The 27,017-nt window shown below is 51.0% G+C and overlaps 8 protein-coding genes across 8 annotated transcripts; 3 read left to right on the top strand and 5 right to left on the bottom strand.

Annotated features, from left to right (window-relative positions):
• Positions 1-68: 68 nt before the first annotated feature.
• On the bottom strand, positions 69-1,817 carry HO133_009376 (uncharacterized protein; the record flags this gene model as incomplete). The annotated part of the gene is made up of 3 exons (XM_037300237.1): positions 69-817; positions 879-1,511; positions 1,571-1,817. The coding sequence occupies 3 exons, from the start codon at positions 1,815-1,817 to the stop codon at positions 69-71; spliced, it is 1,629 nt and encodes a 542-aa protein (XP_037155063.1).
• A 626-nt stretch (positions 1,818-2,443) lies between these two features.
• Positions 2,444-5,352, bottom strand: HO133_009375 (uncharacterized protein; the record flags this gene model as incomplete). The annotated part of the gene is made up of 7 exons (XM_037300236.1): positions 2,444-2,458; positions 2,639-2,745; positions 2,893-2,935; positions 2,989-3,152; positions 3,739-3,761; positions 3,817-4,865; positions 5,272-5,352. 7 exons carry the CDS (start codon positions 5,350-5,352, stop codon positions 2,444-2,446), a joined length of 1,482 nt encoding a protein of 493 aa, XP_037155062.1.
• A 2,218-nt stretch (positions 5,353-7,570) lies between these two features.
• Positions 7,571-9,477, bottom strand: HO133_009374 (uncharacterized protein; the record flags this gene model as incomplete). Its single annotated transcript, XM_037300235.1, has 2 exons — positions 7,571-7,698; positions 7,755-9,477. The coding sequence occupies 2 exons, from the start codon at positions 9,475-9,477 to the stop codon at positions 7,571-7,573; spliced, it is 1,851 nt and encodes a 616-aa protein (XP_037155061.1).
• A 722-nt stretch (positions 9,478-10,199) lies between these two features.
• On the top strand, positions 10,200-12,577 carry HO133_009373 (uncharacterized protein; the record flags this gene model as incomplete). Its single annotated transcript, XM_037300234.1, has 3 exons — positions 10,200-10,500; positions 10,571-10,657; positions 10,713-12,577. 3 exons carry the CDS (start codon positions 10,200-10,202, stop codon positions 12,575-12,577), a joined length of 2,253 nt encoding a protein of 750 aa, XP_037155060.1.
• A 384-nt stretch (positions 12,578-12,961) lies between these two features.
• On the top strand, positions 12,962-14,817 carry HO133_009372 (uncharacterized protein; the record flags this gene model as incomplete). Its single annotated transcript, XM_037300233.1, has 6 exons — positions 12,962-13,015; positions 13,260-13,345; positions 13,421-13,654; positions 13,770-14,211; positions 14,266-14,460; positions 14,518-14,817. 6 exons carry the CDS (start codon positions 12,962-12,964, stop codon positions 14,815-14,817), a joined length of 1,311 nt encoding a protein of 436 aa, XP_037155059.1.
• Positions 14,818-15,444: 627 nt separating this feature from the next.
• Positions 15,445-17,022, top strand: HO133_009371 (uncharacterized protein; the record flags this gene model as incomplete). The annotated part of the gene is made up of 4 exons (XM_037300232.1): positions 15,445-15,454; positions 15,540-15,585; positions 15,653-15,701; positions 15,754-17,022. The coding sequence occupies 4 exons, from the start codon at positions 15,445-15,447 to the stop codon at positions 17,020-17,022; spliced, it is 1,374 nt and encodes a 457-aa protein (XP_037155058.1).
• Positions 17,023-17,502: 480 nt separating this feature from the next.
• On the bottom strand, positions 17,503-20,780 carry HO133_009370 (uncharacterized protein; the record flags this gene model as incomplete). The annotated part of the gene is made up of 4 exons (XM_037300231.1): positions 17,503-17,748; positions 17,812-18,379; positions 18,541-19,983; positions 20,047-20,780. The coding sequence occupies 4 exons, from the start codon at positions 20,778-20,780 to the stop codon at positions 17,503-17,505; spliced, it is 2,991 nt and encodes a 996-aa protein (XP_037155057.1).
• Positions 20,781-22,121: 1,341 nt separating this feature from the next.
• HO133_009369 (uncharacterized protein) lies at positions 22,122-25,963 on the bottom strand (the record flags this gene model as incomplete). The annotated part of the gene is made up of 2 exons (XM_037300230.1): positions 22,122-24,275; positions 24,329-25,963. 2 exons carry the CDS (start codon positions 25,961-25,963, stop codon positions 22,122-22,124), a joined length of 3,789 nt encoding a protein of 1,262 aa, XP_037155056.1.
• Between the last annotated feature and the right edge of the window lie 1,054 nt (positions 25,964-27,017).

Raw genomic sequence — 27,017 nt, 5'->3', positions numbered from 1 at the left:
CTGTCACGAACTCCGGTGTAAGCAACTACGGATTCCACTCGGGCTCGCAAAACGCCTTCTCCATCGACTCAGACAAACGAACCCAAATACCCCAACACCTCATCCAGAGTCGACGGATGTCCAACCAAATACTCCAACCCCAGCACCGCCGACACCCCCGCCCCCAGCACCGCCACCTTCTTCGCAACAGCCGCCTTTGCATCCCCGGCCCTCTTCACCGCATCCCTCTCCGTCATCTCGACCCTCAACCTCTTCCCCAGCCAATTGTCCGGCTGCACGCTCAAAGGCTTGACGGCAGGCCCGAACGTCACGCACACTTCTGCCCTTCCGATCCTGTTGACCCCGAGCTTCGGCTTTGGGCCCTTCTTCTTCTTCTTCATCGGCCCTTGCCCATCGTCGGCCTTCTCCCCATCGGCGGCGTTAGGACGGTACGCCACGCAGCTCGGCCACCCCGCCATCGTCACGACCTCCAGATCCGTGTTCCGCCGCCAGTCATCCTCCTCACGGTGCTCGGTCGCGTTGAGTATGTGCATGGTTTCACTCTCGAAAAGACTGCCGACCGCGGGGTGGGTTTCCCAGTGGTAGACTACTTTCCGCTCACGGCGCGTGGAGAGGGAGAGGGTGGCTGCTTTGAGGAGGATGGTGAGGAGTTGAGGTTGGAGTAGTCCTGGTGGGGACTGAGGGAGGAGTGGGGAAAGTAATTCGATGAAGGAGGCGTGGAGTGCGGTGAGGGAGTGGTGGAAGTTTGGGGTGGGCGTGTTGGGGTAGGCGAGGAAGGCGAGGATTCTGTGGGCGCGGCATCTTTGACGGTAGAAGCCTAGCAAATAAATCAATACTGAATATACAACGGTGCAGGGCGAAAAGAAGGAAAGAGGTACCATCACTGTCGATTAGCTCCATATCCAACTCCCTCAGCTCCCTCAACTGCTCCTTATTGGCCCCAAACATCTCATGTCCAAACACATGCACCTCGAGCATCTTGCCCAGTACGCCATAAACAAGCTGCGCTCTCTGCTCGTTGAAGACGCCTTCCCATGTTCTTTTCTGCCCGCAACAGGATATCCAGTTCGCGCATTCCATTAACTGTGGGGAGGTGTGGGCTAGATGGAGAAGGTTGAGGGATTTCTTGGCTTCGGGGGTGATGTCGGAGAAGTAGTTCTTGACCCAGATCCAGGCGAGGGACTTGATTTCGCGATAGCGAGTTTGGAAGTCGGCGTCTGGGTTTGGGCTCAGTTTTTGGGATGGCTCGATTTGCGTTGTGACGATAGCGGTCTCGTCGTCCTCGGCGGCATTTTCAGTCTTCCGCTGTGGGCTATTGCTTCTCCTGTCCCCCCTGCCATCTACGAGGCTCGGTAGTTGCACCACGACTTGAACCGTGTCGCCTGAGGCTTGAATGTTACCTTGGGGTTGTTCTCTAGGAGAACGACGACTGCCATGCGTCGATCCTTGCTGAAAAAATCGCACTTTTCCCGGTGACCTCTTCGCAGGCACCACAGCGGCGTGCGGGTGATCTACGGTTCAAGCTATCAGCTTCAGCTGTCAGGTTGTGCCACCGCATGGGAGGACTTACTGCTCAAAGAAATACTCTCTTCACGTCGCTTAAGGGCTGAAGCCAGAGTTTTGGCTGGGATCTCAACATAAGCTCTTCGGGTTGCACTATCGGAGCGCGAGAGCTTTCGCACTTTGACAGGTGTAGCTTGACTGTGGTCACTCCTCGCTGGTCGTTTGTTGAAAGGTTTGGGATTTTCCTGGGATTTCTGCTGAGTCCTTTGGGAACTCAAGACCGTGCTTGTGCGGGTGCTTGTTCTGGTTGACATGGTGTCAGATTTGCAAGGGGTGCAATTGACAGATGGCTACTCGCGCGTTGGACGTGCATGGAAAAAATCAAAGTAGGAAATGGTACTATATGCGATGCAGTACTCTGCAGATAATGAAAGACATTCTGCCTGAAAGCGAACGCTATTGCTTTGTCCTCAATAGTTCACCTTGTGTCCGCATGCGGCCAGCTACCAGAAACATACAAGCACCAGAAAACACTGGAATACTTCTAACATGTTGAGAGACGCAAGGATCGCCGGAATCTTTCAAATAGGAGATAACATATAAAGGGTAGAGCTCATTGAACAGGAGATTAAAGCAGGCTTTCCGCTTTTGGCATTATATCTAACGCACGCACATCTAACACAACATCCTCATTCGTAATACAACTCATATGTATATCTCATCCCTCGTAGATGCAAGCACCATTCTAAATGTCACCTACAAATGGGATGCGTGTGGAGGTCGAGACTGAGGCCTGATGCGGCGCCAAAACCCCCTCATCAGCTGTACTGGCACACAATTATTCCCTTGAAGCTCAGACCCTATGATGAGAAGGTGCTTACCTACAGGTGGGCTATTAACTCGATCTCGACATCGGTTCGCATGGGAAGCTCCTTGACAGCTACACAGGTTCGGCCTGCGCACATTTTGGAGTCAGCATTGCTCCTTCAAGGCAAGAAACCTGGGTTATGAAACAGGTCTCCGGAGTAGAAAGAATAACCCCGAAATGTACGTACACTGGAACAGGACCATTATTAGCGCATCCCGTCCAAGCCATCCAAGTAATTGATTATCGGGAACTCATGAGGCTACATACTGGCTTAGGATCCTCAAAGAAGGTATCATAGACTTTGTTCATAGCGGCAAAGTTGGCCATATCGGTCAGGAAGACGCCAACCCTGACCACATTCTTCATGCTTGATCCTTGATGATTTCGGAGTCAGCATTACTCTTTCGGGAGGAAGTCTGAGTCGCGAGACATATCTTAGGAGCTGAGAACTCTTGAGATATGTCTGACGACCCATAAGACAGCATGAATGGGGAAGAATTTCCTTGGAAGGTATAACGTACCGGCCTCTTCAAGTACGGCCGAGAGGTTCTTGAAGCATTGAGCCTAATGGTATAGATAATCAGAGATGAATATTGGCTTCCTATGTCAAAGCTTACGGTTCGGTCAGAAATACCCCCTTCAACCATTGCCTTCGTCTCGGGATGCATCGCGACCTGACCGGAACAGTAGACCATGCCATTGCAGACGATGGCTTGAGAGTAGACGGGAAGAGGCGGAGGAGCCTTGTCAGTCTTCACTGCAACTCTTGTAGGCATGATGACTGTGATTTGAAGGTGTTACGGAGAGTGAAAGGTGGATAAGAGCTACAAAAGTTGCGGCGAGATCAAAAACGAGTGGCGTATGTCAGCGCCTTTCAATGCCCATTTACCTTACAATAAGACTTGTTTTCGAACTAGCACATTAGAATACCTTTTTCTTCTTCTCTTCTCTCCCTTTCTACCTTTTAACATAATCATAATGCATTCAATTCTAAAATCTAGAGTAGGCATCACCTTTTTGATTTCAATTGCGGCTATTGCATGGCCACACTGTCAACAAGGGTGCTAAATCTTTTCTCCTGCAACTTGAGTAAGAGAGCAGCAAGACAGCCACAACGCCTGCAACCCTCCCTCTTCGCATGATGAGATCTCAGTCTTCTGTCCAACTAAAACGCATCCCCCCTAGACCATCCGCGGCATCAGCAAGGGAAACCACCCGGCGCCTAGCGCTGACAACAATTGTTGAGCTCTCATAGGAGCAGTCGGGCGTTATGCAAGCAGTGATGGGTGAAGTGGTGGAGGGCGCAGCAAGTTGAGACCAAGGCACGTCTCTGGGGACGAGCTGACATTACTACCACTCAAACTCACCCTGAGCTCGATGGAAGACGTATCTGGAATCGCGATTAGCAAAGAACCTCCCAATTTTGGTACGCTAGCCATGCGTACTCTTTGCCTCCAGTCGTCAGTACCCCATCCTTCAGCGTGCACTTCCACTTGTTCTTCACACGTGCCACTTTGTCGTAAGTGCAGAGCATGATTTGTTGTGGGCGTCCATCCTCCGGCTCTTCTTCAATGACATTGTCATCCGGGTCGTCTAGATCAGAATTGATTGCGTCTTCATCATCATCGTCGAAAAGCTCATCCTTGATGCCGGTCTTGTCATCGTCATCGTCCTCTTCATCTCCATCCATTTGCGGAATCCTAGGTACGTGCTTAGAGTCTGATGATTGGGCCGCCGCTAGATTAGAGTATGAGCTACTAGGGCCAGCTTCTGCGTCGACTGTCTTGCGCTTCTTCATTTGAGGCAACTTTGATTGATCGGCCAAAGGCATCATCAGGCCTCCCCCTTCCATAGAACGGTTCATCTGTTCAACTTGCTGCCTGATAGTCAGATCTGCTTCGTGAGTCTTGTCAGGGTCCTTCGACGCATCAAGACGCCGCTGAGCAACGTAGCCGTCCCATTCGTCAGTACCATCAGTCTGAGCATTGTTGACAATAGGCCTCGGTTGGGTATTGTGGAGACTCTGGTACTGTTGCGCCTGCTGACGTCTCTTGAATTCGGCCTGATCCTGTCTCTGCTGATCGGTCATTTGCGGAGGCAGTTGAATGTTCATGGGGCTTCGCTGTGGCTGACCACCAGGCGTTCCCATGGCCGCCTGAGCCTGAAGTTGACTGATTTGCGCATTGGCACCGGCGCCAAACTTCTGTTGAAGATTTGCTGCTGCTCGTTGCTGAGCAATTGTGTTGCCGTAGTTTGGGGGAAGACCATTAGTCTGGAAGCCTTGTTGCTCGTAGCCAGGTTCGGTTTTGATGCGAACCCCACCAGCTCCATTGCTCTGGGCTGGGGTCGAAGATGTTGGCACTCCGGAGGAAGGAACCTGTTGTGGACGTGGAACATTTGATGGGACTGTGGGATTTGCCATTGGCTGAGGCGCTGGGGGAGGCTCCCATGGGAATGTTCCAACATGAAGTGCCGAAAGCTTGGTCTGCCATGTCTGTAGAAGGAAAAAACATTAACGAGGCGACCTTTGGAGGGTATCGAAGGAATTAGGGCATCCAGTTATTGAAGGATCGGTTAAAGTTGCAACTTAAATCTCGGCAAGCCACTAGGCAGGGAAATGAGGGAAAAAGGAGCGGGGGCGCAGCATAAAAATGAGTCAAATGCTCGGCATCCCCCCCAAAAATTGGACAAATTCCCCAGGGCCCCGCTTGCCCACCCGCAAAAATCGAATATTGCGCCCACCCAGTCTCAGGACTGATGTGTCCTTGAACAGACCAAGATCTCTTGGATCAAGTGACGCTCAACACAGAGACGATGCATGAGCTGCTGCCAGCGACGACATTGATAATATGCTAAATTAGGATCGACCACGACGAACAGCTAGAAGGAAAAAGACCGACCTTTCTCAACTCGTCCAGTGTCTGCTGATTGACTCCATCCTCTTCGAAGGTGGTTTGGCAGTTCTCGATTACATCGTCCATGATGCGCTGGTACACGGTACCCTGTGACGAGCAATCTTGCTTTCAGCATCTGCGTGCTATCAAAGGGATGGGGTCTGGGGCTGCTAGGAGAGTCTGGCAAGAGCAGACTGACCACAAGCTGGTTCGACATCCTGCCCGCGATCGAACAAGATACCGCAAGAAGGCTGGACTGGATGGGACGGTGAGATGAATTATAGGTTGCTGCCCCAGTGATGTGGAGGAAGAGGTGCTTGATCCGGTCTATGTGAGCCGAAGTTGGTGGTCTTGCTCTGCGGCCGTGTCTTGCAGACACTCGACCTCACCTCAGTCTCTCATTCCTAGACCTTCTCTCACCCTTTCCGCTGTTGTATTTCGTCCTTGTTGTTGTTGATCGCCGTGGTCGTTTTCACCACCGGGGTTGATGTAAAAGTTGAATTTGGATTGGCGGGAATTGTTGAAGGGGACAAGGTCTGCCAAGATCGCTTACATAATCATTTTTTGCAACATGGCGCATTCTCAGAGTGGCTATTCTTCACTTTCAATGTTCGTGGGCTGCAAAGATTTCCAGGTTTTTGTTTGGACGATCATTAGCAACAGGTTGAAGTTGAATATCAGATGAGCACCGCATAAAGTCGGAAGGTCGCGCCAAATACGGATTCAATGTCTTTCCCCGTTATAAGAATTGGGCATACACACTCTATGACAAACTTAGAAGACCGTGCCTAACAAGCACAGAACTCGAGGTTCGAATGATATTGTGTAAGTCTTATACTTGAGCGTGCCCTACCTTTACTAAAGCTAAAACGTCCGCCCAATAGGCCGACCGCTCACAACAGCACTGGGAGGACGTTCCTACGATGGATCTACAAACCTCCCCCGAAGCTTTCCACCTCCACAACTCTCCACGACGTTCTCTAGGCCTGATGCATTATTTTATTCTAGAAACGAAATGGCCCTACAAGAATCCAGGAAATTAGTCTCCATGCCTCTCCTGGAAAGCGCACGCAGATCCTCAACGAGTACTGTGATCATTCGCGAGACGGCGGCTTCAGCTCAGGATCCGCTCTACGCCATCGCTGATGCGGTCGTATCTCCACCACCATACCTCTATGTGCTAAATAATCCCCGCAGCGACCTCGGAAAGTTCTACATCATTGAACATACCTCTCGACGATTCACTCGGATGGGAACCTTAGAGATGTGTTAAAAGGAACCAGGAAAATCAGAGCTACTGGTCTCAAATTCTCTATGGGTATGATCAAATAGGTATCGGGCATTCTTCGGTAAGTCTATAGTGGAGTCCCGCGATACTGGTAATCAGTGTATACAACAATTCATTACTAATTGAAAGACAGTTTCAACTATCTGCCGAGAGTTCATATGCCTCCATCGGGATTGGACCCGAAATCTTGCCAGAAACTTTGAAAGGTCTACGTGCGTCCTCGAATACCTCCAGGAAGTTTTGGGGATGCGAGTGACATTACGACTCACGTACTATTCTAAAGATGTTAAGAGTATGTAGCAGAAGTCATGCATATAGGGACAATCTTGCGGCCGAAAACCTTAAAATTACTTGGAGAGAATCGAAAATTTCCAAGTCCCACAGTGCAACTGGCAGACATGCCTCAGTGGGACTTGGAAATTGTGATTTTCCCTATATGCATGACTTCTGCTACACACTCTTACCAACTCAGGGCAAACCAATCGTTTGAGGCGCACTAGTAGCAGACGACACGGAAATGCTCTACTGTATCTACTTCTAGCACTTACCGTACCGGATGGTCACTTTTGAAAGCTAATAGAGAAGATGATAGAATTCGGGAAGTTTGGAACATTTCTTGCCATGCTTTATGTTGGTATCTTCACCATCTCCTGGACTTAGGCGATGGAATTCGGCGAATTCCGGGTCTCGCCTTGAAACCATTCGCATTTGAGAAGCCATGCATGATGAGTGGGAGGGAACTCACTTCTGGAAAATTGGTGTATTATTTGTATGAATAAATGAATGAATGAATGAATGAATGAATGAATGACTGTGTTGATTGACTCTTAATGTACAAAATGCTGGCTTGGGCTAGCCACATAACGGAGTGGTATGCATGATTCACATCACTGCCCGGAAAGCCCAAACTCCCTTGCTCAAAAATGGCCTGGAATGATCTAAAATGACCACCCCTTGCAAGAAGACATGATCAACAGACATGAACCTCAAACCACCCACAATGCAGGTTCGTGAGGTCTATCGTATTGTCATCTGCTTCACCATGTCACCTCCTTTGCCGGTCACGCCACCTTCCCTCGAGATCGCTGATGCAGATCCAGGTTTCTTCTCGAAGATCTTCCAGAATTTGAGGCTCTCGTCCGCAGCTAATTTGATAGTTAGCGACTGTCTCATCACTCGAACGAGAATACTTAGAACTTACCCGCTGTTGCCAGCATTTGGCCATCGGGGCTCAAGCAGCTATGAAGGACTCTTGTTTCGTGTGCTGGTATCTCGACGTTCCGGACCAAGGTTGGGTAGCTCCAGATGCTGAGGGAGTTGTCGGGGAAGCCGCTGGAGCTGACAATCTCCTTGTAATGGTTGCTCCAACGAAGGCTCGTCACTTGTGAGCCGGTATCAATGCTGTTCGTCCGGGCACCTGTTGTTGTGTTCCAGAAATGAATGTGTCTGTCGTACGAGCCTCCGCCAGTAGCTAGCAGGTTTGGCTGCCATGGGCACCAGCTCAGAGCTTTGACTGCCGCCCGGTGGTTTGTCTTCTGAAATTTAGGTGCACCTAGAGACCGAGCATCCCAGATTGAAACAAGATTATCGTTGCCGCCAGTGGCAAGCTGGGCACCATCCGCTCTCCACTCAAGACCGCAGACCTCAGATGTGTGGGAGACAAGTTCAGCAACTTTGTGTTGGGCGACGCGGACATCGTGATTGTATACCAAGCCACTTCTCGCACCAGTCGATAGGATGTGCTTGTTCCAGCCCATGACTCCAACGCGCGTATCATGACCATGCATGCTCCGAAGCTTGGTGCCTTCTTCCACATCCCAGATCTGCACCTCGCCTGAGCCAAGACCAACTCCAACATAAGCACCGTCTCCACTCCATTTTACGCTGCTGACATAAGTATCTGCAGCGGTCTCCAGCAAGCAGCTGACTGTGCCAGATTCAGCAGACCAGACGTAGACATTGCGCTCGAGCCCAATTGCTACTTGGTTGCCAGAACTCCAATCCAGGAGGTTGAGGTAGTAGTCATCGACGAGACCAGGGGCGTCTAAGACTCGCTCAGGGGCAGTGAGTACTCTTCGGCGGAATTGGGCAGAAGCTGCATTGGCAGGCTTTAGTGGACGATTGTACTGTGACCGGAGATCTATCGGCTTTGACGACTCCGGTGGTGCGGGCTTGAAGGCGAGGATGCGGGTATTAAGTGAAACACCACATGCAGTTGCTAATGACGATTCGTACGCTAGGGTATCTGGAGCAGGCTTTGTGTACGAAGAAGTCTCGTCACCGTCTCCTAAGTTAAGCCCCTCAAGCGCTACTGTGGCATCATCCTCTGCAGCAAGGCCACCAAGATCAAATGCACTGACAGCATTCGCCAGGACCGTTGAGCCCTCACCGTTGCTAGCCTTTGGTCGATGGCTTTCATCAAGCTTGCCAGAACCAGCTGTGACTATGCCCTCGCTTGCATTCCTATTAGGGATAAAGCGATCTCCAGCTTCAAGGCGGACTGTAGTCTTGCCTGATCTCGTTCGAAGTGGACCTTTCTTTCGGCTGGCACTCTTTGATGGCGTCTGCCCAACGGTCGTCCCAGTCCCGGTCAACGTCCAGTCCGAGACACCAAGCTCGAGGTGCTTGGGGGATTTCTTCGCTTTGGCAATATTTGACTTTGGTGAGTCTCGGTAAGTATTCCTAGAAGTTGATCTTGAAAAGTAGGAAGTCACGTTGCCAAATGCTGACTGCGAGACTATGCGAGTCGACTCGGTTGTCTGGCGAGGAGGTGTAAACGGAGACGAGGTACTTGAGACATTGGTGGCAAGGCTTGTTGTTCTTGTGCGTGGTGACGGTGTGAGCGGTATACGTCCGCCAGCTGTGCGTGTGGAGAAGATGCCGTGGTGACTCTTGAGTGGGGTTGACACCGAAGCGGTTGCCATTGTGAAAGATGAATAGTAGGATCGAATGGACAAATTAATGTATCGATCGGTTTTGCTGTGAAGAAGACCGGTGGTCCTCAGGTTAGTAATAGTTCAATTGACCAGCGAGGGATTGTCAAATGTCGCTGTTTATGTTCCGGACTCGTACGAGATCCCAAGAGTCTCAAGTAAATGGATCCTGGGTATGTTAGTTAATAGTCGATGATGTGTAGCCGGAAAAGATGCTGTCAATTGGGTTCCTTAGCAGAGAAGCTCTTGCAATCGGTGGGTCGAACAGATCAACAATGTTGGAATGGTCTAATGGATTGTAGAGATGTCTCGTGCGTAAGGTAATGATGTTTGCAATAAATGCAGGGAGTTGGAGATGGGGGAATGTGCGGAGAGAAGAGGTTGGTGAAGGACAAAGCAAGAAGCTCAGTCCCGGCATAAACATAGCAAGCGTAATGGCGCTAGCGTTGTTGCCCAGCAACGGGAATTGGAATCTTGGTTCAGCCCTATGAGGTGTCGATCATTCACCGTCATTATTGCCTGGTGCTTGAAACATTCCGAACCTACTTTAATACAGTAAATACTTTAGAGTATTATTGCAGCTGCAAACAAGATCATGCATTCAACCCAACCCTGCTAACATATCCTGGAGTTCCGATTCTGTAAGGTAGCCATGGATTCATGCTTAGTACCTACACATCTTCTATGAAACGTACATTACCATAAATTCAACCATGAATCAACAGCCAAGTGGAACAAGCTCTGGCTTCCAACAAGCACAAGCTTATTCCGGCGGTTGGAGTGGCATTGGTCACGGAGCAAGAGCACCACCTTCAGTCGCATCTTCGTCAAACAATACCTACCTTATGCCCGCCAGTCCTTCCAAGAGAGCACGAATGTCAAAAGAAAGCTACAAGCCTAAAGTGTCAAGGACTTGCGGGCAAAGACCCGCCTGCTTGGTCAATGCTTCCGTGACTTACTGTGGAAAGAATCAGATCTATGCATTCGGGGGCTTCGACCAGTATACTGATGAGGGTAGGATTCCCCGTTAATCTATGTTCGCCCGCTTGAGGCTAAATCAGAGACTGAATTGACACGCGAACAGTCTATAATCATGTCCTGAGGCTAGACCTACATACGCTGCAATGGACACTTGTGGACAACTACGGAGATATCCCAGGCGTGCGGATGGGTAAATATAAAGACACAATAGACCTTTGATAAGCATGAGCTAACGCACGGGTCAGGTCATACCGCTTGCCTTTGGCAAGGCTCAAAGCTTCTGGTCTACGGCGGCGAGAACGAACATCGGGAATATCTCTCCGACGTCGTTATATACGATCTCGCAACTTCTCATTGGACTCAGCCCGAAATTAAAGGTCCCATACCAAAAGGCCGAGCAAGACATGCCGCAGCGGTCTACGATGACAAGCTTTTCATTGTTGGAGGTCTAGCTGGCGTGGAAACCTACACACTAGATGAGATATGCTACCTTGACCTCAAGACATGGACCTGGTCTAGATCCTGGACTTTCGTCGCACGCTTCGACCATTCTACGTGGATATGGGGAGGCCGCATATGGGTCTTTGGCGGTCTAGGGCCTGACATGGAGCGTACTGGCGAATTATGGTCACTAGATCTGAAGAACAGTCCTGCCTTCAAATCTGTCCCGGCACACAGTATTTCTGAGTCCACAACGGAGAGAGCAGGGCCGAGTCCACGTTCGCATTTCGGCCCACACCCTTCAGCGCAGCATGTTCATACAGGAGGAAGCGGTAGCTACACTGCCAATTCAAGTAGCGTGCAGGTCCGCAGCTCCAATCTTGTCGCCAAGCCCGCAGCTCCTGGAGCCATGACGTCCACGAAGTTTGTATCAGGCCCAAATGTTCCGTCTCCGGCTCTAGGAACACATTTCCACGTCTATTCTTCTGGCGCCCTACTGGACTTCGTTACTCCAGCGGGCACTATCCGTCCATCAGAATGTAATCTTTCAGCCCTCGAGCTCGGTACTCAACAATGGCAACGACTTGCCGAAGGTTCCGAGATTTTTGATCCGTCTTACCGTTGGCATTACTGTGCGGTAAACGAGGAGGGAACAACGGCCTGGCTCCTCGGATGTGCAATGGAACCTTCGGAGAATGGTGCTGCAAATCTCGAAGAGTACCTCAGCGATGTATTGGCGATAGACCTCCGCGAATTCGGCTTGCTGGGCAGTGAGTCGACATGGGAGCCTAGTGCGGAGAGTTCCAGAATGCCTGCTTCCGACACACACTCCACCTCACACATGAGCAGCCTTGGTTCAGATCTGGCGTCAATGTTTGATCGGGCGCCAGAGGCAAGTGGTAGCGACTTTACCATTACCGCAAACAACGACGATCCAGCGGATGATGACAACGTATCGGCAATTTCTATAGTTACGACTACAGATGCGTCTCAGACGCCATTCTTCTTGAATGCTTCGGACTCGACGTCCACCCCCATCCACGTGCACAAGCTAATCTTGCAAGCTCGCTGGCCGCACTTTAACCGAGTTTATAAGTCGCAGATGTCAGAATTTCATACGAAAAAAATGCACATTCAAGAGCCGTACAGCGTTGTCCGAGCTTTTCTCTACTATCTCTATACTGATAGCATTGACAAGCATCCCGAGTACTGTCCGGATCTCCGAGAAGTTGCTGGCCTTCTTGTTATGTCTGATGTTTACGATATGCCAGAGCTGCGTCTACAGTGCGTTCGTCGGCTCAGTCGCGAGTTAGATGTCGAGCATGCAGCGGTGGTGTGGGAGCGGGCAGGAACGGCGAAAGAGGAGTGGCTTCGAAGACGTGCGGCCAACTACTGCCTGACTCATTGGGGACGTGTGGTGAGGACGGAGGGCTTCCGCAGTCTGAGTCGACACAGCATGATGGAATTATGTGAGGTAATCGATGTGGACGGTAGAGTGATTGGAGGGGAGGAATTGGAGGTGGTGGGAGGTCTCGGAGGTGGTAAGGTTGGTGTTGGTGGATCTGGCAGTGAGCTGGCGAGGAGAAGTGCCAGAGCACAGGGAGGTCATGTTGCGGATGAGATGGATGACAATGAAATGCAGGAAGACGAGGGTATGGAATTGAACTGAATCGATTTCGGAAGAGCAGGGTGTTGGTGGTGTTTGTTTCTCGGAGTTCAAGCATGGAGTATTGCATGAGTATTGCATGGCTTTGGCGCTCGATGGCTAAAAAGAGTAGAATATGGTGAGAGATGATTGTATGATAAGCTAGGTTCGAGGTTTCATGCAAGCCGGGGAAAAGAGGCTTATGCGCAGCATGGTTAAATGTTAACAGCCTTTTCTTCGCCAGTGACCAATTACCGCGTGGAAGCAGCCGTATTTCTCATCTCTAATATAATCCTCCTGTTTACAGTCAGCCATTTTGATTGTGACTGAAGATTTTTTGCTGTCGAATACGGGTTTTGTTTCGTTGAATTAGAGCCATTCCTCATCGAGTCTAGTCGCCGCCTCCTCATGTGGCAGGGAAGGGAGAAGAGAGACGCAGCAGACGTTTCTGACATCTACCAGGTCTACTCTACCACAACGACACAATGACACAACGACATCGGTCAACCTGACAGTCCTCACAAACAAACGCGCGCCTATCTTAGTCCTACCTATCACTTCAACGACGCTTCTCAAACTCTTTGATCTTTATTTTTGTCTGGGCCTGCCAAAGGATTCTTCGTCGTCCAACCTATCTCAAACCCTCGACTCCAACCCGTTTCAGATTCTACGCAGCCCTCCGTCGCAGTCTAGCACAACGACGTAGTCAAAGAAGCGGCAGCGAGTCGATCTTGAATTAGGAGGCCAGTTTACTACAGCCGCGGAGCGCATCGAGGTCGAATCTTCTTCGCGGTCTTGACTGGGTCTCCTGGTCTCATAGATCCCGAACACTCCAACAGGAGTGCTAGACTAAGGCATCTCTTTCAGTTCTTCGCCATCAGCCGTCAAAATTCGGGGCCACGAGGCCACAGCTTCCCTCCTCGGAGGCCAGCCATCAGACAGAGCGTACGCTGGTGGTTACCATCACCGCGAAGGTTTTGCGACCCATACCGCTGGCGGTGGTCAGGCGAGATCGAAAATGTATAGGCCAAACTCTGTGTGGACGTGGGCCTTTGTTGGGGTGACTTGTGTGCAGACCGCCATAGTCCTAGGCTTCGAAGCGTAAGTCGACTCAGCCCAGGGAAGATACGTGCTCGCCTCCGACCTTGTAAAGCGCATCGTGATTGAGATTTGCGCAGTCCGGTGAATGTGATGTATGCTTACATTGGAGTTGCAGATACGTCTTCGCTCTTTTTCAAACAAGTCTCCATCCACCACCTAAAGGCGCCGACGCTAATGACTACCAACATACTATCCCAACCTTTCTTACTCTGTACATCTTCGGTTTTGTCTACGAACTGATCCTGGCCTACGATGCCCTTCGGCTTAAGAATACAATTCAAATCATTGGGCTTTGCCTTTACAACCTCGGTCTGTTGATATATGCCGCCGTTCAGATGGCTGAAATCGATGACGCTGTGAAAAGTCTGGGTTCTCGTGGAACTTCCACAACCTGGAGTGCTGTCAAGCCGTTTCTCATCGCGATTCCTTGCGTGATAGCAGTAGGCTCAATTGCCATGTCAATTGTGGCACGAAAAATCTACGACGAATTCGCCTGGACCATCTACAAGCATATCAGTGCGGATTTGAGGATGAAAAGGCGGTACCTAGCATATCAGGTACATTGAATAGCTTGAAATTCGGTTGCCGAACTCACTAATCAGTGCTCATAGATCTACATCGCCCTCCTCAAATTCGATTTCTTCTTCTTTCTTGGGTTCACCGTCCAATTCGTGGTTGTCGTCGTGGATGTTCAGGATATTGAGTTTGGTCTGACGATCGCCGCAATCCCAGTCACAATCCTCATCCTTGTTATGGCCGGGTATTTTACTCGAAAGGAGAGCTTGTCGGGCATGGTTGCCACCATTGTAAGCATTCCGGGCTCGAGGGCCGAAAGCGAGATTTGCTGACATTGCTCTGCTTAGATCCTTTACTTTGGAGGACTGGCCTACTTCCTCTTCAAGCTCGTCCGGATGTATCAAAACACATCAAGGGCCAAGCGCTATCTACCTGCTCGCAAAAGCCTCACTTCTTTTGCAGTGATCACAATCGTCCTGATTATGCTCACCATCATTAACGCCACTATGTGCGCCTTGAACTTCAGACACGGACTAAAGCCTTACATCGCGAATCGAAAAGTGGAAAGCGAAGATGAAAAGCCAAATATGATGGAGATGCCTAATCTCTCGCATGGTCCAGTACCCAGCCGTATGACGATTGATTGAACGAGAAGCACATCTTTCGGAAAAGGTTGGCCGGCGTTCTTGTTTGGGAAGAATAAGGGAATCATCAAACAGTCAGGCGAGGCAAGCACAGGAAGTCTTGCCCGGATGTGCATTCGATATCACTGGTATTTGGCAATTTTGATACCTGAGGCCCTTCGTGGTCAATGTATGCCTATTTTTTATCCCTCCGATACTATCTGTTCTATTTCACGATTAGGGATGGCAGGAACTGGTGTGATGTGGCGTTCATGGCTTTCGCGGACATCATGAACAAAATTGACCATTCTCGTTTCAGAACGATTTCACTCCCAGTGTTTTAGATGTCGTCTCGTTGAAACCCCAAGAGCGCGGGGAAAAAAAGGAGCTATTGTGGACTGGAGTAGAGATAGTCAAGAAACGGCCATTTCCCAATACATAGAATGTGAATTAGAATAATAGCAAAGGTCCTGCTTTTAATACTACAAGTAATTCCATATAGTGCGGCAAAGTACTTGTCGACGTCGTAGCTGTAATCTAAGTCATTGTTGACGCGCCGGGATGTTCCAACAGCCGTTATATCAATGCTCCCAGCTCCAAATCATTGAACCTTTGTTGTATTGCCCACCATCGCCCCCAAACAGAGAGAGCATGGCGTCAGGTCAGCACGCCCGTCCATATACATTTCCGTTCATTCAGGAAAAACACACCACCAAGACCAGAGCCCGCTGACTCTGGGTTCGTAGATGATGCACTGTTAGAAGAATTGACCAAGGATGGCAAGATGGACTAGTAAGCTTGTTAACAGCAGTGGCTAGCACTACGTCCTAGACCGGCACACGGACTGAGCTTCATACAGTGCAGAGTGGCCTGGCCTACTAGACCGCCTGTTGCCCAGATTGGACCATGTACGTACAACCTTTGGAAGCTTACTCGACCGACGGTGACTAACGCACTTAGATCGCCTACAATGACTTCCCTACGCCATCGATACCTTTACCGGGATCCCTCCCACCGTCGCTGAAAGAAGAACATGTCTCCGTCAAACGGGAACCGCCATTGAAGGAGGAACCGTTCAGAGAGAGACCAAGTTTCCAAGAAGAGTCTGGAGATACGAAACAGGAAGCTCCCGAGAATGAAGAGCAAGCCGGCATCAAGGCAGACCCATCAATAGAAGACTCAAAATCGACCATCAAAACCGAATCCTCTCCAACAACCGACAATGCCGCCCTACCACCAGCAAACACCCTCCCACCCCCACTGCTCTCCCTCCTCAGTACCATTCAATCCACCCTCCGCTCCGGCTTCCCCACCGCCCCACCTCACACGGCCCAACGCCTTGCCGAGCTTCTCCTCTACCCCACCAACCACTACAAAACGCTGCCCTCCTACCTCCGCGCCCTTGACCGAATCGTCTCAGTCGCCAGTCCAGCTTCCGTCTTCCCTCTCGCTACGCTCACTCCTGCAGCTACTACGAATGGTCGTCTCCTCAATGGCACGTCATCGCCGAGTCCTGGTTCGGCGGATAAGGATTTCATTGGCGGGGCTGAGCTGACGGAGATACCATGGATAAGGCTTACGGGGAGTCCGACGCCGATCCATAACGGTCCAACCAGCGACTTGAGGACCGAGAGCACAAGCGTCATCGATGGACCAAATGGAGCTGGATCGGTGGAAACGGTCACGGTGAACGTGAACGGTGTACACAGCGCCCACCCCCGCGACGACAGCAACATCAGCCACGGAATCACCCAAGGAGAACTGCTACGTCAAGAGCAAGAAGCCGGAATCGTGCCTGTACCAGCACCTACACCGAACGGAAGGGTCACGCGCAGCAGTGCCGCCGCTTCGGCTGCTGCGACAAGAGCTGTGGGTGGGGATGTCGAAAACATTCTGGACTCCGAGGAAATTGAGCCCGTGCATGCGAGAGGCCCGGATGTGATAGGGATGGAGGACATGGGACCGCAGACCCCGAGGAGTGGATTGGCGGGTGGGATTGACCTTGAGGGGGCGTTGGGACGGAGGGGGGAGGGTGAGACGATGGCAGCTACGGTCGGGAGGGCGGCGGACGAGGAAGAGGAAAAGGGGGACGGGAAGGATGAGACCAAAGACGGCGACGGGGACATAGTTGTGGCGGATGCAGATGGAGTCGCGGAGGGCGACGATGGGGCGGCAGACGAAAGTGGTGAGAACAAGGGACCGGATGCGGTGGATAGTACGACTTTGTGATAGCCGGTCAGTTGGCGGGAGCAAAAGGGGTTGCCTCCGTTGACGCCTCAACGGCAGTCAGGAGAAGCAGAGAGCCGGAGACCCTTCCGTTCAAGACGACCTTCGTCCCAGTGGTGGTGCTGCTGCTAAGCAGGCGGACATCTTCCCGCATCGGCAGGAACCATTGAGCAGTGGTTGTCGCCCGTCTTTGCTAGCAAGGGGCCAGCAGCAATATGACTGACAATTCATTTTCCTGGGCATCAGACCACAAGAAACCTCCAAGTAGTGTACAGACTCGTCCATTGTTGAGCTCAACAGCGAGAGAGCGACTCGTCCCAAACAAACTACAACCTTCAACGATCACAGTATGAGCGTCGTGTTTTCGGCGTTATCTCATCGTCTTTTTCATATAATCATGAGTGCCATCACGTAAGATACATCGTTGCCTTTCATGACCGCCTAACAGGATTCTCCTCCTTTGGCCCTCTGTTCACAAGCGGCTCAACCCCATCTCAGCACCCAGTCCTTGCTCCAAGCCCCTGCACTCGTCGCATTGTTGAGGCCCGTCACCGTCAATGCCTTGCTTGACGCGTTATAATTGACACTGCTACCCCCTACAGCCATGCCGTTCAGCGACACATTAGTAACGGCATCCTGAACGCCTAGGACAGTGACGTTGGCGAGCGGGTTGGTGTCTATATACATACCACGCCCTGAGGCGTACAGAGCGTTGTTTGAAGCGGTGAACTAATCCGGATCAGAGACCGGATCATCGCAGGGCGACAAGTCGAAGAGAGCAAAGGGGCTTACCTCGACGTAAAGCGTTGCGTTCGGCACCAGACTCGCGCCATCATCGACATAGAGACTCCCACTCGCAGATCCCTCCAGACTCAGGGCAGCGATCACACCCCAGGGGTTCTTCCGTGCGTCTCTGGTCACCAACGCCGGCTCCTGCGTCGGTATCACGTTGTTGCCTCGGACGTAGACAGGAATGTGGCCCAACGGTGCGTCAATCGTTACGTTCTCTCCAGCTGATGCATCGACGGCAGCAAGTGTGTACCAATCGTAGTACACCTCGCCTTTGCCCACGCCGGGAAAGACTCCGTCGACGGAGGTGGCTCCTTGGTCTAGGACCGGTGTGACAAGAATGGCTGGTCCAAGGAAGAATTGCCGGTCTGCGGCTGCGAGGGAGGGATCATGAGGAAACTCCCAGGCTAAAGCACGCATAACGGTTGAGCCAGTGTTATGAGCCAGGTAGAACAGGGTGTATATGTATGGCAAGAGCTGATATCTGATGTTCATTGCTGTCTTGCTGGCATCGATGACAGATGACCATATGTACGCCTCCTGCGAATTGGCGCCAAGTGTATTGTGATTCCTATTCTGTAGTCAGCATACCCCTCTCATGACACAAATTTAGGCCGTAAGACAAGCCGATGGGGTACAGCGGGGGCAGGAGGCCGTCCGCGCTCCCACAACCTGTTCCACGACTCCATTAGGAGTATTGAGGGGCCAGGGATGACTCCGAGTTGAACATACCGGTAGAAAGGGAAGAAAGCGGACAGCTGCATCCAACGGTTGCATAACTCTTCGTCCGTGTTGCCGTTGAAACCGCAGGTATCAACGCCGAACATAGGGATGCCGAATAAGGAGAACGATAGAGCTTGAGGGATAGAGAAGAACATATAAGCAAAGAGACTCGTATTGTCACCACCCCAGTGCCCTGCCCACTTGCCACTGCCCGCAAAAGTTGATCGACCAATGATGAACGGCCGCACTATTGGTATTGCGGCCAGGAGCGCATGATAGGTCGCGTTCAGGATCTGGTGGCCGAACAAATTATGGAGTTCGTATTCCTGCGTACCGTCCGCATGAGTGGCATTCGGCGATATTGCGTGCACCGCAAGATCGCCCTGGACATTGTTGATCACATAGGGAGGGTGGTTGACGTCCCGCACGCCTGGAGTAGGAATAGTCCTTAGATAAATAGTATCACCAGAAGAAGAAGCCGCGGCATTAGCTGACGACTGGCTAGCTGCTGCGGAAGAAGCTGAAGCTGCCTCCGTGGCGTTTGTCAAATTGAAGCCCTCTGGGTAGCCGTAAACAACGTTGCCCGGTTCGCCAGGAAGCGCAAAAGACGGGTGCACGGGATTCAAGGTGATGTTCTCCGAACCACAGCTGCCCACACAGAAAGATGAGGCTTCTGACATGTCGATCCATGCTCCGTCAAAGGCCAACTTGCTATGCCAATTGACCATCTCGTTGATCCACCATTGTCCGGCACCTCCAGAAATCCAATCGGGGAAGACGGTGTAGCCCGGCCAGACATCACCGATGTACAAGCTACCATCTGGATTGGTCATGAAAGCATCTGTCGCATTGCCATTGTCGAATGTGCTGTAATTATCACTGGCGTTCGATGGGTTTGGAACATAGATGGCCGAGTCAATGATGGGTATGTAATGCTTACCACTAGCATGAAGAGCGGATAGGAAGCCCGCTCCTTCGCTGTAATTAAACCGGATGGGGTCGTTGTCGAAATCTCTATACTGGCTCATGTAATCGATATCAGTCCATATGTTTTCCAACGGAATCCCGAACGCCTCGTAGTTATCGACCACGGATTGGAGTACAGTCCAGTTCGCATAGCCCCATCTGCACTGGTGGAATCCGAACGTGAAGTATTGTTGCATGGTTGGTAGCCCGACAGCACTCATCTGATATGCTGCGGTGATCTCTGGTTGGGTGGGCCCTGCGAAGACATACATGTCGATACTACCTCCAAGGAGACGCCAGGTGATGTTTGTTGGCCTCAGAAGTATCTCTTGGCCGTGGGCGTTACGGTTGTACACTCCATGTGAGTATGATACATAGTCCGCGGTTGCAGTAGTCTCATTAGCGGTGACCAGCGAAAGATTGCCATTGGTGTCGGCTTCGTAGTACCTCGTGTCTAAGTAGAAAGGGTGCGAGCCGTACAAATTCCTGGATTTAGGGCTTCAGGTGTGGAACAAAAAATCATCAAGGAGGGCTTGAAACCCGACTTACGTGTCGATCGTATCTCCTGTATCAGCGGCATACATCGTTTTAGTGAAGTTGTTTCCCAGCCTGAGTGCATGGATTGTCTCCCCCAATCCGTAAAGGTTATAATTATCAGGCAGAGTGCTGGCGAACTCCACGAATTGATCTTCGAATACCAGCTTTGTCCCAAGTGTTGAGAAAAGGGTGTCACCAGTAGAGACTCTGTAGACGGAAAACGAGAATGTCGGATCATTACTCCATACAAAACTCAGATCGCTTGACAAGCTCGTGCTGTTCGCATCAGCATCAGGAGTGGGCTGGTGAACAATGTAGCTTGGCAAGTTGTAGTAAGAAGAGTTCGAAGCGTCGATCACCGCTGGCGTAATCCTGATAGCAAGGCGATCTGCGGATTGATACTGGACGGTCAGGTTCAAGGTATGGATATCGTTCCCGTATACATCGCATGATGAGCCGGCTAGCGTCAAGGTCGCTGTCAACCCCAGTGGGTTTCGAGCAACATTAGAGGCAGTGTATCCGGGACAAACATTTTGAGCATCTTTGGCTTGCGGGTCTTCAATGTTAGGTATCAACGTTGCGCCGACATCAGCAGACGACGGCACAGTGAATACGGGTCTGAAACTGGTTGGTGTCCCCGCATATGAAGTCGTCGTTGAAACGGCATTCTGAGCATTGGAAAATCTGCTCAGTTGCAGAGTGCAGAAAATGAAGAGGTTGAAAATGGAGAGGGGAGAATGAAACATGACTGGGCTAGGTGGGCGTAGCTTGAAGCAGCCAATAGCATAAGCGAGAAGGAAAAAAAGGTAGGTGAAAGCCAGCAAAGGTGCTATGGCAAAGGCTCGACCAAGGATCGATATTGATGAAGACAAGAGGAAAACGCCCTCGATTAGCCACGGTGTGGGGGCATCCATGCTCCTTTTGTACCTCCAGGTACTCTGTAGGATAGCATGTGCTATGACATTTATGACGAAGTGGGCCAGGAGATCATTGGACGTTGAAAGCAGGTAACGGCAAGAGGAAAGGCCCGCTGAGGACCATGCTAGGAAGGTGCAGAGCTTTTCCAGAAGATCCGTTCCTTCCAATGGGATAGACAGCAGAAGGCCCGATACTGGCAATTGATGTGGATTGGAGCCCGTGAGAACGGTTCTGGTTCAAAAGATGGAAGGCTTGCATATAGCAGAAAGACCAGCTTGTACCAAGCATTGTTCAGATCCTGGCACATACACACATGAGGCGAGTCCATGACCATTATGGCAGACAGCGCTGTATTTCAGTCGAGGACAGTAGAAGGCAAGGCAAGGGTAAGGAGTAAGAGTTAAAGGAAGGCATACTCTACCACTAATTACTAGAGGATTGCCTATGACTTAGGTACTTTACTTTAGACATGCGATTTGCAACTACCCCGCCTTTCAACAAGCCCACACCCGAGACACCTTAACTAACAACGATGCGGGGAAAGCTGCATGAAGTACTCTACTCACTACCTACTTTACTTACCTTACTCGAGACACAAATCCATTACTATCATGTATCAGAATGCCTCATTTTCAACTGACATCTTGCCCTTTAATCCCGGGGTACAGACTCGTACTTTGGAGGCAGCGAATGATATGTCATATGATGCTTCGGATGCATTCAATGTGTACCTTGAAACGCCCCAAGAATGGTCTTGTCCATCCCAACAAGCTCACATCTATTGCCTGCGAGGAGGCTTCTCATTACAATGAATTAATTCTACCTCTCCACACCCGTTTTAGACATGCAGCAAGGGAATATTTCACTGTGCCACTGTGATATGTCGAATTACACGCCCCAAGCGCTAGCTTGCACTCTAGTAAAACTGCCCAATGATAAGTATGTCCCAACTCTTCCAGCAAGGACGGAAAAGACGCCTCCTGAAATGCTCTGCTCCAATGCGCCGCACCATGTACAAGCAAGCTCATTCCATCACGCTGCTATATCCTGAATGGATAAGGGGGTATGGAAAGCGCCGAGCAACTTGCAGGCTGCATGGATAGCGCCCCTTGTTGTGTATCCCATTCGCCCCTTCTCGACAGTCCACCATTTTCTCTCATATCTTTCTCTCACACCCTCTCCTCCCCGGCTCTTGCTTTGCCTCTCCTTCTAAAGAAATCCATCACCCTTCTCGCTGCCCCAGACGTCCCGGCGTGTTGACCCCCCACCCCATAACTTGGATCCGCATCTTCCTCGTACGCATCTGCGAATTTCCGATTGTTCTTTTGTAGAACATTCGGTCCACGTCCGCTTCGGTTTTGAGCAATCGATGTACCGGCTGCCTCTTCTTCGTATTCGTTAAAACCCTGAGGATAGACAGGCCGCTCGCGTCGATGATTAATAGATATCTGGGACTCTGTAGGCGTATCCAGATACGATTGGCCCGGTTGCAGCGGCTTCGAAGTGGGGTAAGGATCGTGAGGAGTCTCGGTCTGTGGGTTGTCATATTCGCTCTGCTGCCCACCTCGAGAAGGGACATCTTTTCTTCGCGTCTGTTGTACAGGACTATCTCGTGCACGGTCCCGCGAACCGTCATATGTTGCGGGGAAGTTCTCCTCTTGTCCATAGCTATTGCCTCCACTTTGGCCTCTACTGTATGCCATGGTCTGCGGACGCGATTGAGCTCGGCTTGAAAGGGCTGACTGAACGTTGCTCGACGGCCTCCGCTCAGAAGTTGGTCTCATCTCGTTGCTCGCATCTTTCCCACTGCCAGTGCTGGTGAATCCCTTTAATGAGAAAGAAGCGGGCAATAGAGAGAATCTCCGTGGCTTCTCCTGTTTGGGTAGATCAGTGATCTTTCTCAAATCGCTGCTCTTCCGTCCGAAGCTGAATGAGGGCCGCCGTGAATCTGTTGATTGCCGGGGACTATCAGCTGCTATCGGAGCCTTCATGCTTGTAGGTGGATATCTTTTCTCTCTTTGTGGCTCCCCAGGCGACTGAGGTTGCGACCTGCCACCAGAGATCGAACCTGTCCTGAAAAAGTTTCCCAAAGTATTTGACCGTTTGTGCCCTCGAGATTGATCTCTGTGATCTCCTAATGTTGGAGGCTCATACTGCTGAGTGCTTGGCAGGCCGATTGATTCGTTCTGACCGTAAGGTCCTGACTGGGGAATCGGCGCTGAGATATTGTATTGCTTGCCACTCTTGGGCTGCGCAAGCCGTCCTTCTGCATTTGTCGGTGCCACCGTAGGTGGAAGTGGTTGACTGTAAGAGTTTCCTCTGGAAGGTAATCGACCAGCTGTGGAAGCCATAGACCCTCCAGTAGTGGGCCTGGTTACGGTCGAGGTTGGAAGCGGGCCGAACGCGCTAGTAGATTCAGACACAGAACGAGGTAGATCCTTAGGTGGCCGTGAAGGAGGCGCCATGTCTCGCTGGGAGCTGCTAGGTCGATACTGGGTTCTATTTGGCCCCTGTTGATATGCTTGACTTGACCTCGGGGCCGGTGCAACCGATGCGTCTTGAAGCGAAGACTTAGTCGTCGCACTGTATTGTCGAGGGACAGGTTCCGGCCCTTCGTTGCCGGCCCTGGCGCGAGTCTTCTGTTGACCTGTTGAAGCAGCTTGAGGAGAGACATCTGTAGCGGGTGAGCTGATGAGAGGCAGACCTTCGCCTCTAACTGTCTGGCTTTGCGGAGCGACGTATTCAACTTGCACAGTCCTTCTTTTAGGATCACGAGGTGCTTTGGCTTTTTCAATCGCTTGCTCAGGGTCAATTTTACCTTGATGAGTGAGCGCGCCAACAGGAGACATGTTGGACGGATGTGCTTTGGCTGGTTCTCTAACAGAAGCACTGCGGACGAGCAGAGGAGCATCTTGTGGATCTAGTGAGAACAGAGTCAGCTTTAGTTTGGCAAGCAAAACATCCAGATTCAGAGCAAAGGTGGCTGCAAAACACATGTAAGAGACAGTGTGGAAGAGAGAGACTCTACCTGCTGTGACAGTGGTATTCGCGATCTCGCCAACGGTCGTGGTACTGCTTGTGACTTGTGCCACCACATGCGCAAAATCGCTTAACCAACTATGCCTGGCGACCTCAAATAGATCCGCTCGCTGCCTGGGGTCGGCGACTAGGATCCTTCGCAAGAGGTCACGAGCATGCGGAGTGACGTATTCTGGGAAGGTAAGAGCTGTAGTCGTAATGTACTTGTAAAGTAAATTAATGTTATCCCCTTCAGGATTCGCAGGGTCATCGTCAAAGGGCAGGTAGCCAGCCAACATAGCGTACTATAGCAAAGATTAGACTGTTCGTTGATCTGGTTGCTGGAAGAGTGTCTTACCAGGATGACCCCACAACTCCAAACGTCGACCTTCCTTCCGGTATAGAGAGAATCTGTCACTACAAGCTCAGGTGCTGCGTAGCACGGACTACCACAGCTTGTCGCCATCAAATCTCCTCTCCGACTCCCGTTCTGGACTCGCTCCAGATCCATCCTCCTGACAAATTCCCGGTCCGTCAGTTTTTTCTCAATGTCTTCACCCAGCTCATCGCGGGGATCAAAGGTGTTGGCAAAACCGAAGTCCGTGATAACAATATTACGATTTCGGTCAAGCAGAAGATTCTCAAGTTTGAGATCTCGATGCACAATACCCTTCTTGTGTAGGTAGCCAACCCCTGAAACAAGCTGGGCGAATAGCTTTCGGGCTGTGTTGTCTTTCAGATACCGATGATTCAAGATATAGTCGAACAATTCACCACCAGATGCATACTCCAAAATGATACCAATGTAGGGAGGCGTCTCAATCATTTCATGGAGTTTGACAATATTTGGATGCTCGAGGCCCCTCAAGATGGACACCTCGCGGTAGATCTTGGGCAGTCGACTTGGGTTCTGCCCAAGGCTCTCTCGTCGGATGAGCTTGATCGCTACTTGAACCTCCCCATTCTTTTTCCAGCCCAACTTGACTTTGCCGAATTCTCCTTCGCCGAGAGTCTGCCCGAGAATATATTCACCAAATCGCGTCTCTTTTCTTCGTCCTGGATTTCCTGCACTGGCCGAATAATCTTGCCTGCTTCGAGGAGCTGCCCTGCCGACGTCTTCAGCGGTCACGTTGTTCACGACCGCTAGTCCTGGCACGGATTCCAATTGCCGTTCTTGTTCGCGTTTGAGGTCGACAGCAGGATCGTCCACCACGACTCGGTTAATTATTTGGCTTTCATCTCTTCCAGGCCTGGTGTGAGACGCTGCGGAGGCTACATTTGAGGCTGAGCGGTTTTCCACGGCGGTGGGTGACTGTTGAGAGCCTGGTTCTCGGGTGCTTGTTGCCCTTTGCGGTCCTTCCGACGAAGTCGGCCCTCTCCGTCGTGATCTTGCTGCTGCCGCATCATTGTCTATTCCAGGTTCACCACCACTCAGTGATTCTGCTGCAGCACTGCGGGATGCAGATTGGCGCTCGTCAATCGCTTGAGCAGTCTGCCGCGAGGAAGCTGTTCTATCGGCAAGGGGTGCATTTGATGGTAAACCGATACTTTGGCCACGTTGATTTGACGAGGTTCTTGGAGGTGGTGATATTGGTGGGCGGGCTTGATGTGATTGCTGCCCTCGTTGGTCTCTCCGACTCTGCTGATGCGGAGGCGACGAAGATGTAGTAGGGATTATTGGGGATGCATGGGTAGTGCTAGCCATGTCCTGACCGCGAGGAGTACTCGAGTTCGAATGATAGGCCCCCGCAGAAGATTGGTATGGAGCTTGTTGAGAGGCATCAGGCTCCAGAGTTTGATTTCCGTTACCGCTTGGCCGTGTCGATGGTCGTGTCGATGAGTGAGGTGAGCTTCTCGGTTGCGAGTGGCTCTGGCTCTGGTCACCTGCTTGTGAGGTTTGCTGGGAGTATTGCCGTCGTGATGCTAAGGAAGGGTCCACGGCATATGTGCCAGGGCCGACTGGTGATTGTGTCTGTTGCGAAGCTACTTGCATCGTAGCAATCGACAACGTACCTGCTCCGGCTTGTTCCCGCCCACTCTTTGACACAGGCCAAATGTATGACCCTGTTCCGTTGCGACCCTCTGGTGCCTCTCTAAAGTGGCGTGGAGACTCCAATCTCGCCGGGCAGTCCTGATCGACTTGACTCGCGGTGTTCGGGATGTAGCAGAGCCACGGCGAGCTCCACCTCTTTTTAGTTTTCTGGTAATTAGACCATGCAACAAGTCAATTTTCCAGAGAGCTGAGTCTCAGCCAATTATCAGAACCAAGCCGAGACTCTGTGTCTTGGTTGAATGTTCTGGAAGCCCAGCGCTGGCCAATGTGGTAGGAAAACCGAAGACGTCGGCCGTGGATCGTATTTTCTAAAGATGTTGGGTCAGTGTAAAACCAAGGATTTCAGGCTGTATCCTATGCAGCTGGGCTTGACGAAGCTCTTAATAGTAGAAGGCGTTGTCCTGCTCCGATATGGTAGAGAACAGAGAGCGCAATCTTTCTACTCAATGAGTATGCTCTGTCATTGGGATGGTATAAAGATGTCGGTTGTGCGCCAAATCGAAAGGTTTGTATAGAAGTATCGCCGGGAATTAAGAGCACATGTCAGAGAAAGGCAAGGAAATGCAGATGAAGGAGCGTGGGAACGACGGTCGGAAATGAAGCTATACAGCTGTCATTGGTAAAATTGGCGTCGTCCAAGAGCCTCGAGAAGCCGGTGCGGCCTGGCCTTGTAAGGAAGCGGTAGGCGGGGGGAGAGTTGAGAGGTGTGCTTTAAAGCTGGATGTTGTTTTTGTTGCAGAGTTGGATCGCTTTCTTTCAGAATCGGTTAGAGTTCCCTGCCGCAATTTCTTTGGAGCATGGGGGGGGGTGTTAAAGGAAAGCAACTTTTTCTTGGGCGGCCCAGCCCAGACTTTTCGATTGGAAGGGCTGATGTTAGCAAATATATTTACAAAACGCTCAGCTACTTGGACTGATTAATTCTACAATAATAATAATCATCATAATAATAACAACAAAGATAGGCACCCTATCTTCATCTCATGTTTCACTGGTC

This window comes from Letharia lupina, assembly GCF_014066315.1.
Source record: "Letharia lupina isolate WasteWater1 chromosome Unknown contig_6, whole genome shotgun sequence".
NCBI lineage: Eukaryota > Fungi > Ascomycota > Lecanoromycetes > Lecanorales > Parmeliaceae > Letharia > Letharia lupina.
This window is presented reverse-complemented; position numbering and strand designations above follow the sequence as displayed.